At 45.5% G+C, this 12,512-nt stretch overlaps 1 protein-coding gene across 1 annotated transcript in view; it reads left to right on the top strand.

The window, feature by feature from the left end:
- LOC311106769 (otoferlin-like) overlaps positions 1 to 12,512 on the top strand; it is a gene marked incomplete at both ends in the record, with an annotated part of 102,582 nt that overhangs the window by 32,116 nt on the left and 57,954 nt on the right. Inside the window, one exon of the mRNA XM_084149160.1 lies at positions 9,164 to 9,252. Within this exon, the coding sequence (XP_084005286.1) occupies positions 9,164 to 9,252 (89 nt within the window). The remainder of the gene's footprint in view (positions 1 to 9,163; positions 9,253 to 12,512) is intronic.

Raw genomic sequence — 12,512 nt, 5'->3', positions numbered from 1 at the left:
AGATCTCCAGTCACAGTTGGATGCAGGCATCATTGAGCCAGTCAACGCTGCCCCCTGGATTTCAAACTTGGTCATTGCAACCAAAAAGTCAGGTGGAATCCGGACCTGTGTGGATCTCCGTGCTGTGAACAAGGCCGTTGTCCCGGATAAGTACCCCTTGCCTACAGCTGAGGAGCTGACCGCACAATTCCATGGCTCCACAATCTTCACGAAGCTTGACCTTCGTCAGGGTTATCTTCAGGTACCCCTCCATGCAGCTAGCAGAGACCTCACGGCCTTTGTCACACATGCTGGCGTGTTCAGATATACACGCATGCCTTTTGGACTTAGGTCCGCCCCCAGCTGCTTCCAGAAGGTGATGAGCACCATCCTCGCTGGAATACCTGGGGTGGCGGTCTATCTGGATGACATCGTGGTCCACGGCCCTGACCTCCACATCCATGATTATCGACTCCACAGAGTATTCAGTGCTCTACTGCGGAACAACCTGACCCTTAACGGTGGAAACTGCACCTTTGCAGCTCCAGCCGTCGAGTTTGTGGGCTTCCGCCTGTCGGCCAAAGGCATTGCCCCACTCATGTCGAACATTGAAGCCGTCCACCGGATCCCGGAACCGACCTCAGCCTCTCAGGTGGCCTCATTCTTGGGCATGACAGCTTACTACCTCCGGTTTCTGCCCCACTACTCTCAGACCACAGCGCCCCTTCGCCAGCTCCTCAAGAAGGATGAGCCATGGGCCTGGACGGCAGCCTGCTCAGACGCGGTCCGCTCACTGAAGAGCCAGCTCACCACAGCCCCAGTCTTGGCTCACTTTGACCCCGTCTGCCACACCATTGTCACATGTGACGCCTCAGCTGGAGCACTAGGAGCTGTCCTCTCCCAGCTGCAGAATGGCATTGAGAGGCCCGTCGCCTTCGCCTCAAGGGCCCTGAGCCCAACAGAACAACGGTACTCTGTGGGCGAACGAGAAGCACTGGCCTGTGTCTGGGCGTGCGAAAGGTGGCACCTCTACCTATATGGCCGTCTGTTCACACTCCGAACCGACCACCAGTCCCTCACAACGCTACTGTCAGCATCAGGAACTGGCCACAAGCCACTTCGGCTGCACAGATGGGCCGACCGCCTCAGACAGTATGACTATCAGCTGAAGTTCACCCCGGGGAGGGATAACGTGGTGGCAGACCTCCTCTCACGCTCCTTTGACGCTCCTACTCCGACCGTCTTGCCAGACGACAACGAAACAGAGCTTGTACAAATGCTCTACGCTCCTCTTCAGTCAGTCGTCTCACTGGAGGAGCTGAAGCAAGCATCGGAACAGGATCCCACACTGTCTACCCTGCGCACCTACATACGCACTGGATGGCCAGCACGTGTGCCGGAAGAGCTGGCGACTTTCGCCAGAGTGAAGCACGAACTTTCTTGCTGGGAAGAAGTCTGTGTCTCTCGAGGGTTTTGCACTGTGGTCCCGAGTGGCCTGCGTGCGCGTGTTCTATCCATGGCGCACGAGGGTCACTTGGGCATAGTGAAGGTCAAACAGCGATGTCGAGACCTTGTGTGGTGGCCAGGCATCGACCACGACATTGAAGCCCTGGTCAGGGATTGTGCTGCATGCCTCCTCAGTGGGAAAACAGGACAGTCCGCCCCACCCCCCCTGCAGCCTCTCGCATGGCCGTCCCACCCCTGGGAGCTCATCCAACTGGACATCTGTGGCGAGATCCATGGACACGCAGTCCCTCACCATCAGCGCTTCCTGGTGGTGGTGTATGACCTCCACTCTAAGTGGCCAGAAGTGGTTCCTGTCGGAACTGTCACAGCACAGGCCATCATGGACATCCTAGACAGCCTGTTCACAAGGTGGGGCCTACCCCTCACCCTTACCACGGACAATGGGCCCCAGCTAACCTCTGCCGAGTTCTCCTCATATCTCAGCAACAAGGGAATCAAACACATCTGCACGGCCTACTACAACCCACAAGCTAACGGAGGGGTGGAACGCTTCAACCAAACGCTGAAGAACGGCATCAGAGCTCACCTGGTCCAGGGGTGCACGTTCCAAACTGCTTTGAATCAAACGCTAATGCACTACAGAGCAAGCAAACACACAACAACACAGGTCTCCCCGGCATCCCTCATGCTAGGTCGTGAGATGGAACTGCCACTGGACAGACTCAGAACACAGAGAGTAGCAGAACCGGCGACTAGGCGCACCCAAGAACAGCAGGCAGTGACCAGGCACCAAAGAGCAATGAAACAGCGTTTTGACAAGGCACACAGGGTGAAGAAGTCGATCATCCAAGTGTCAGACTGGGTCCGAGCCCGACGGCCTCAGTGGTGCAACAAAATGGCCTCATTCTGGTCGGACCCCTTGCAGGTCAGTCGACAACTGGGGCCCGCCACATTCATGATGAGCAATGGATCACGCTGGCACGCCAGCCGCCTCAGAAAAGTCCCTGCCCCTCAAGGAACACGAAGGCACACAAAACAGACATGCAGGCCAGAGACGCCACCGGATGGACCTCCTCCACCACTACCACCTGAGCCCCAGCCTCTGTGGGTTCCCCAAGGGCCAGAGCCACAAGCGGTGGCGGTTGAAGAAAGGCCTATGCGGGCATGAACTCGCCCTGCTTATCTGGGGGACTACTTAACCTCTTTTCATTCTTAGGCTCCGTTAGGTGTCTTAGTCAACCTCCAGGTTAATGGACTGAACTGGCTAGTTTGGAGAGTCCATCCGTTTAAGGGTTAATGTTTATTTCTTACAGGTATCACTCTAGGTTCTTGCCCTATGGCCATTTTATATATGGTACCAGTCCCTGGTTTTGGAAAGGGGGGGGAAATGTTATGTATGGTACGACGTGCTGTACGTTGTTATGGTTTACGACAGTGTGCTGCGTTACGGATGAATGGGTTGTCAGAATGTGTGGCACATGTCATTAAACGACAGAGTGATGTACAATGTGAAACTGTGCAGATGTCCGTTTAATATGCCATTTAGCAGACACTTTTATCCAAAGCGACTTACAGTCATGCGTGCATACATTTTTGTGTATGGGTGGTCCCGGGGATCGAACCCACTACCTTGGCGTTACAAGCGCCGTGCTCTACCAGCTGAGCTACAGAGGATCACTTCTTCTACAACTAGGCTAGATATAACATATGGCTCTATGACTCTATGGCTTTATGGCTCTATGGCTCTATGCCTCTATGACTTTATGGCTCTATGGCTTTGTGGCTCTATGTCTCTATGTCTCTATGGTGCTTAGCTCTTTGGTTAAGCAGTCAAGTGGTCATCTCAACAGAGGCCATTGGACTTCCTTCCCACTGTTGACCACTACTTTATGCATCCCAGCATTTCCCCCAAATCATACTGTGTTTCAGTCAGACTCACTGTCTTTATACCAAGCGGTCTGTGCTATATTTGGTTATTGGACTCCATTACTTAAATATCATCATGCGTGAGTCATACTGTAACTCACTAAAGGTCATGACGCGCACCAAAATTTGATTTATGATGAATCATTCTCTCCGGCGATATTCTGGGCCATGGGTGAGTGATACTAACCTGCCCCAAGTGCATTTGGAAAGCATTCAGACCCCTTGATTTTTTCCACATTTTGTTACGTTACAGCCTTATTCTAAAATGGATTTAATGGAAGAAAATCATCATGAATCTACACACGATACCCCATAATGACAAAGGGAAAACAGGTTTTTGGAATTTTTTGCTAATTTATAAAACTAAATAACAGAAATACCTTATTCACATAGATATTCAGACCCTTTGCTATGAGACACGAAATTGAGCTCAGGTGCATCCTGTTTCCATTGATCATACTTGAGATGTTTCTACAACTTGATTGGAGTCCACCTGTGGTAAATTCAATTAATTGGACATGATTTGGAAAGGCACACACCTGTCTATATAAGGTCCCACAGTTGACAGTGCATGTCAGAGCAGAAACCAAGCCGTGAGGTCGAAGGAATTGACCGTAGAGCTCCGAGACAGGATTATGTCTAGGCACAGATCTGGGTAAGGGTACCAAAACATTTCTGCAAAATTGAAGGTCCCCAAGAACACAGTGGCCTCCATTTGGAACCACCAAGACTCTTCCTAGAGCTGTCCGCCCGCCAAACTGAGCAATTGGGGGAGAAGGGCCTTGGTCAGGGAGTTGACCAAGAACCCGATGGTCACTCTGACAGAGCTCCAGAGTTCCTATGTGGAGATAGGAGAACCTTCCAGAAGGACAACCATGTCTGCAGCACTCCACCAATCAGGCCTTTATGGTAGAGTGGCCAGACAGAAGCAACTGCTCAGTAAAAGGCACATGACCGCCCGCTTGGAGTTTGCCAAAAGGCACCTAAAGGACTCTCAGACCATGAGAAACAAGATTGAACTCTTTGGCCTGAATGCCAAGCGTCACGTCTGGAGGAAACCTGGCACCATCCCTACGGTGAAGCATGATGGTGGCAGCATCATGCTCTGGGGATGTTTTTCAGCAGCAGGGACTGGGAGACTAGTCAGGATTGAGGGAAAGATGAATGGAGCAAAGTACAGAAAAATCCTCGATGAAAACCTGCTCCAGAGCGCTCAGGAAGGTTCACCTTCCAACAGGACAACGACCCTACGCACACAGCCAAGACAACGCAGGAGTAGCCTCTGAATGTCGTTGAGTGGCCCAGCCAGAGCCCGGACTTGAATCCAATCGTACATCTCTGGAGAGACCTGAAAATAGCTGTGTAGCAATGCTCCCCATGACAGAACTTGAGAGAATGGGAGAAACTCCCGAAATACAGGTGTGCCAAGTTTGTAGCATCATATCCAAGAAGACTCGAGGCTGTAATCGCTGCCACAGGTGCTTCAACAAAGTACTGAGTAAAGGGTCTGAATACTTATGTAAATGTCATATTTCCAGTTTTTTTTTAATTATACATTTGCAAAGAAAAATACAAACCTGTTTTTGCTTTGTCATTATGGGGTATTGTGTGTAGATTGATGGCAGTAACTGTCACGGACGTTGAGAGACGGGTCAGACCAAGGTGCAGCGTGAAAAGCGTACATGTTTATTTAACTCAATGTCACAAGCTGGGCTTGAACTCAGGTCTCAGATGTGGAGAGTTGGGTGTTCTACCCCTTAGCCACAGAGGAGGTATAGTAGGACCCAAACGAAACACCCAAGGCAATACTCCAGGCAAAGTAGATTTAATATAAAAAAAAGGTATTCTTTTGCACTTCAAAAATAATCCAACAAAAGTTCTTCTCAGAAAGAGGTATACTAACAGAGGTACAGTAAACAAAACAGGAGGACCAAACAAAATAACTCCATGAGGGGAGAAAAACAAAATAAAGATAACTTAGAAAAGCTTACTCGGAAAGACTCTGTGGGACACAGCAGGAGACACATAGCCAGGACTCAAAAACCAAGTGAGGAACAAGGGGAAAAAACACAGCTAAAATACTCTAGGGGAAACAAGGCACAGGTGACCTGGATAAAGCTAATAAGGACACACGAGGAAGAACTAAGGCAGAGGGGAACACAGATGACCTCTAGAGGCCCGGAGACAAACAGGAGGCAGGAAGCTGACACTCAATAAACATAAACAAAACAAGAAACAACGTAACGTGAAGTCCTCAGGCTATACACATACAAGCCTAACACGGAACAAGATCCCACAACTAAGGTAGGCAAACAGGCTACTTAAGTATGATCCCCAATCAGAGACAACGAGCGATAGCTGTCTCTGATTGGGAATCACACCCGGCCAAACATCGAAACAACACATCTAGATCCTAAACATAGAAATCTTATACATTGAGTTTCACACCCTGACCAAACTACCTAGAGAATAACAGTCTCTCCAGGTCAGGGCGTGACAGTAACGTAACAAAATGTGGAAAAGTCAAGGTGTCTGAATACTTTCTGAATGCACTGTATCTATATCAAGCCATCTTCCAAACGACCTACTCCATTAGATGATGGTGATTCCTTTGCAATGTGTTTATAAACAGACTTCCATTTAGTTTTAATCAATCAGGAAGTTAGTGTTGATTTATTTGGGTCATGTGACTGTTAAAATGGCCGTCCTGGAACATGGTAATGTGGATCGTCATGGTGACGCTGAATTATAAAAGATGAGGTTGTGATCTTAAATCGAACCTGGTGCAATTATTGTCAACATGAATAGTTAATCACACCTGTGGGTTTTATAGGTGTGACTGTCTCTGAGTGTGTATTTCCTATGTGTACTAGTAGTGTCTGTCTGTCTATTCTGTTCAATAGATCCTCATTGGTAGAGGATTCTACACAGTGTGTTTCCTCAGAGATAAACTCCAACTTGGACACATTTGTGTGTCAAATGCATTTAATCTGTAATGTTCCCTATCATTCCATGTGTCACATTAACTCCATACTGTGGTGTGATGCTTCAGTGTTCTACTGTAAGCTATCTTAGTTTCATCATCACAGTGGGTGTGTGACTACTCAGCTGTGTCCCATTAACACCATGCTGTGGCTTCTCTTCTCTCCAGGCTTTTCTAGCAGGTTGGAATAGATTTAGAACTAACTGATGTAGCTACAGTAACTCTGGTGTAGTCTTGGACAGTGACTACCCTCGTGAAAAAGTACTGCTGAATTACTACTCATCTCTACTACACAAAACCTACTGGTTTTACTACTTGATTGCTATTGAGATGTGTAGTAAACGAGCAGTGATTTATGTAGTAATTGAAGTAGTAATGAGAGATACTGTAAACTGGGACGTTTCACCACTGGTGAACACTACATATCTCCTACTCAAATCACTACATAATTCTCCCTTAAGGACTACTGCGTAACTACTTTTGGGTATCTACCTCTTAAAACCTAGACATACCTACACAATTCCTACATGTTCACTATTGAATTACCACGTAATTCTTACAGATTACTACTGTATGTAGGAGAAGGCAGGTAGCCTGGCGGGTAGGAGCGTTGGGCCAGTAACCGAAAGGTTTCTGGATCGAAACGACAAGGTAAAAATCAGTCTTTCTGCCCCTGAGCAAGGCAGTAAACCCACTGTTCCCCGGGCGCCGATGACATGGATGTCGATTAAGGCAGCCCTCCGCTCCTCTCTGATTCAGAGGGGTTTGGTTAAATGCGGAAGACACATTTCAGTTGAATGAATTCAGTTGTACAACTGACTAGGTATCCCCCTTTCCCTTGTATACCTACTCAATCCCTATTGAATTACTACTGCCATTTGTGTGTGTAGTGTTGTGTCACTACTGAATTGCTCCTGATCCTTTTTCATTTCCTACATAAACCCTTTCGAATTACTATTGAAAACATTTACTACTGTTTGCCTATTCTTGTTTCCCTTCTGTGTCACTACTGGACTAGTGTACGTGTTATTTCCTCAAGTTTCTAACTGTAGTTATATCATCAAACAATAAATAATAAGCTTATACAAACTTTATTGCAATTTACATTTACATTACTTACATATTCAATTACATATTTACACTTTTTTGTTAATCCCTTTGAGTCTTTGTCTTGATTGAGCTTTGACTTAACTATCTTCAGATCCTCTTTTTTGTTGCAGCCACATTTCTCCACTACGTAACCTTTTAGAAAATAAAGACAAGCACCAATTATAAGCCATTATCAATCATCTGCTAACAGAGGTCACATAAGACAACACAGAAAAACATTTGATAAACAATGTTAATCTTACCAACAATGGCCTCCAGTCTTCTTATGTCGAGGGCCTCTTTGGCAACAGGTCAAAAGAGGTAAGTAGAATGGGTAAGTATACCAATTTGAACATACTGTACATTTGCATACAAACACACATAGCTACATTTCAATGGGGCTAGCAAACAGCTAGGCTAAACTCAATACATCTCTATGACAATGGCTAACGGCTAAGACCGTATTGGCTAGCAATAGTTTTTTTGTTTTGTTATATAAACGACTAAACAAATGCATGAAAGTATTCATAAAACACAAAGGACAGTTAAACACATAGATGGTGCCAGCATAAGTGCTATGAAAGACAGGATGACGAAGAATGGAATACGATTACATTCAGGATTGTCAAAAACAGTAGCTAGCTAACAACAACCAACTACTTCCTCTTTTGTCTTCTTCTGCGGTCGTGAAAAGCCGGTGTAGTCTGTTGTGATAGAAGTAGTTAAAACTCTACCTGTTTACAGTTGAAAAACCTGTGCAGTAAAGCTGTAGTTTTTTAACTACTTATTTACTACCAACATATAGTAGTAAAAATCTCTACCTGATTACTACTGGAAACACTACTGCTTTCCTACTGAACACTACAAAACTCTACTTGTGTATCTTAAATAGTGCATAAACTACACATTCACTACTACATAGTCACTACTGCACGAATAGGTTTTGTGTAGTAGTTTTTCATGAGGGTGGTTGATGGCCAGAAGGAGGATATTTACATGATGCCCAATGAACCACTCTGTTCAATCCGTTCAGTGTTTCTGTCTGTTGGTTTGCTTGATAAGTGTGTACATGTTTGTCCACTCCCTCTGTTAGTGAGACTGACACCTCTGGCTCTAGGGCAATCGACAGCACAGAGTGCAGGTTAATAGCACCACACACACACCACACAGTGGCAGGTGGAACCCCAGGTTTCAGTAATGGGACAGGCCTGATGGATCACTGCTCTGAGTAAAAACAGCCTGATGCGCTGTCAGCAACCAGGAGGAGAGAGGATCAGCAAGGGCTGTGTGAGCTTTAAACAGCCTCTCCTCTCACACACCAGCACTGGCAGACACTTACTTAGTTCAACGTTACAACAGACACGACTGAGAAGACTGATAAAAATAGCCACTAATTATCTCAGCTCTGTCTTGCTGTTGTACCCTTGACAGGATTGAACTCGGCTAGCTCTCGCTATATGGACCCTTACTCTATTCCAGCCTCTAGCTCAACACCAATTAATGAAATAAAACCTGGATGAGGTGATAACACATGGGGGTGTTCTGCTGATTGGCTGGTCAATCAGATATTCTATGTCCCAGTAAGAGAGGGGTGATCGGCTTTTGTGAATTGCCTGTTGTGTTTAATGATTGACATGAAATGATTTTAAACCAGTCAGTCAAATGATTTCCTTGCAAACTGTAGATGTTGTGTTATAATCAGTCCTTCTCTCCCCTCAGACGTTCCGATGGCCGATTGCCAGCAGAGTGGATGAAAACGACATGCTGGAGGTTCAAGTGTTCAACTACAGCAAAGTTTTCACCAACAGGTCAGTTACTATAAACACAGTGCTGTAACATAACTACCACTACTAACAAAACGTAAACCAACAGTAAGTCCTAACATGCTCAATACACACTCCAAACACGAGTCAGAGGTAATAATATGCATAACACTCCCACACACCACCAGACTAACCAGGATCTAACTAAGAGATGCAACATAGAGGGAAGGATACTAGCACCCTTCCAACACTTTTCACCTGCCATCCTCAGAGTGACGTAATGCCGTCAATAATGTAACTAAAGGCACTTCAGATAGGCAATCAGCTCCTAACGTTTCTTGACTATGAGGTGATACATTGACTCAATTAAACGTGTGATAGGCTGCGGACCGCAGGGCAGGATCTGAATGGGTTTTAATAGAGTGGAGCAATGCAGTAATGAAGAAGTATTAGAGCTGTGTGTTAATGGATGCATCTGTCACACCTGAGCAGAAGGATGGTTTAAGTTGGTCTCTGCCTTCGCCGGAGCTCATTTACTCAGACCAAGGCAGAGACTCTAAGGATTAAGTAAATTCCTTACATTGAGGATTCACATTTTAGCAGACATTCTTATCCAGAGCGATTTACAGGAGCAATTAGGATTAAGTGCCTTGCTCGGGTGATTTTTCACCCAGTGGCTCAGGGATTCAAACCAGCAACATTTCAGTTACTGGCCCAACGCTCTTAACCGCTAGGCTATCTGGTGCCCCCATTTGAGAGGAACGTTGTTGCACCAGTGGTTAAAGACTATATAGCTACTCTACCTATCTCTATGGTTACAGATACATCATAACTAATTTTGGAGGCTTTTTTCTCTCTAGTGGATGGATACAGCCCTTGCAGAAGGATGGTTTATGTTAGTGCATTTATGCTGTTAGATGTCATAAAGGTAGTGAGTCCATTGTCAACCTCTGTTAGCTTTACTGGATTCATCCCATCAGATCAGGTCTATCAGCCTCCCAGTGGACTGACTGCTGTGTCCCGAGTCCTCAAATTGGGCTTCCCACGCAGAAACCCTGTGTGTGTGACGTTGTTTGTTTATCTCAGCCACATTAAGAGATGAGTCAGAACTAAAGCAGTCTGACTGCTCTGTTTAGAGATGTTCTATCACTTTTACATCAATGCAGCTATGTAGTGCCACCAAGCCAATCCTACTGTCCTATTGAATTCTGTGGGACCCATTAATGATACAGAGACAGAGAACAGACAAACATTTTGGTCCTATTCTCAACAAGTCCAGGTTGAAGGATTTGATTGAAAATCATTATTTTGTATTAGATAGTCTGAATGTGTTTACTTGGTTTTCGTGTCATCAATATGGACCATGGGACCACCCATTTGCACAGATATGTTATTTTCATACCTATTGGCATGCCATTAACATCTGAGAGTACAGCTGTGCAGTTGACTAGCTCCTAGACAGCTCTGATGACTACGAGAGGAGCCTTGCTATGTTTGTGCCATGAGTAGCCCTGTAGCTACAATGGCTGACACATCTTCAAACACAAAGCATCAGTTCATATACAAAAGATGCTGCGGGTAACACGCCAACACACACCTAACAAAGGGGGTTGGTAAATCATTTAAGGTCACCCCTAGCATGTGTTATTCTTCTCACACCTGCCCCATATGTCCACAAAACGCCTCATTACAAAAGTAACCAATACCCTTCATAGCTACTGGTTGATGACCTCATGGCCTGAGGACCGTCAATAGTCACTATGTCATAATGGCCGGCAGGCCATGTCACACCCAGTTCAGACCAGGATAGATGGGAGAGGGAGTAGGGGGATGACGAGGGTCATGTTACCAAAACACAAAGAGTTAAGGGATGACAATGATGATGACACACACACACGCGCACACACACACACACACACACACACACACACACACACACACACACACACACACACACACACACACACACACACACACACACACACACACACACACACACACACACACACACACACACACACACACACACACACACACACACACACACACACACACACACACACACACACACACACACACACACACACACACACACACACACACACACACACACACACACACACACACACCTGACCAGTCATATGCATGATTTCTAAACTTTAATATAACCTTATATACTATTGATGCACCAATGGGAGACACTGCAGTTTATTACAACCCAAAACTTTGTTGCTGCTTACATTTTGTCCTCCAATTTCATCTATGTTAAGGGATGTGAGCGTGACTGTATAAAGTCCTTACTCCACAAAGCCTTCCACAGTGAGATAAGACTGTGTATAATTCATATGTATCTTCTCTTCCCAAACAGCTCCTCTCTGCCTTCGCCTCCACTCTCCCCCTCGCCCCCTCTCTCTCTCTCTCTTTCTCTCTCTCCCTCTCTCTCTCCATCACTCCCTTTCTCCCACAGACTGCAAATCATACCTTCATTCCTCATATCCTCTGTTTGAGTTGATTCTCTACCTTCATTTTTGTATGTCTGTCTATACTTATCGGCAAACCTTCAACCTTTCAGTTTATTACATTTCACCGTCTGTCCTCAATACATTTTTCCTCACGTTCTCCCTCTTTCATCCTCCATTCTGCAATGTCTCCATTCATCTATCTGTAAAAAAAGAAAACTTCTCCATTACTTTAATTCATTACCCGAAGGAAGCCAGCAAACTTGAGACTTTGAGGGTTGATCTAGATTAGAAAAATAAAATTGACTTGAGAAGGAATAAGGAGAGGAACTCCGCTTTAAATTATGAAGCAGATGAAAGTCAATTGTTTGGCAGGTGAGGATCAATAATGAATGGCACCTTTTGAAGAGCTACAAAGTGAGCCAGAACCTGATAGGATGTTTTTCTTCTATTATTCAGGAGTACACAGGAGTGGCTGAAAGGGACTGACAAACAGTTCACTTTTCTGAGGAGGTATCGAGGTATCGATCACCATCATGATAACAAAAGGACAGAGTAGAGAGGAGATGAAGATGGGGGGAGGAGAGTTGAGATGGTTGGAGGAGAGAGAACAGTAGAGGAGGGTACATGAAAATTACCTAAATAAAAGTTTGAATAGTTTTTATTTTCTTGTAAAAAATAGATGAACTATACTCCATAGAGAATCATCTTAGGTATTTTGGCTATGAGCCCAAAGAGGACATACCATATGGTATTATTATTCAGTATGGGAAGACTTATCTACTTCCAGATGAAGACTGACTGTCTGTGCTGGAGGTGGAATAATTAGCTACAGTGAGGATGAAA

Source organism: Coregonus lavaretus (genome assembly GCF_964263955.1).
Source record: "Coregonus lavaretus genome assembly, chromosome: 31".
NCBI classification, from domain to species: Eukaryota; Metazoa; Chordata; class Actinopteri; order Salmoniformes; family Salmonidae; genus Coregonus; species Coregonus lavaretus.
Note: the sequence above shows the minus strand (reverse complement) of the source record. Positions and strands in the feature narration are given on the sequence as shown.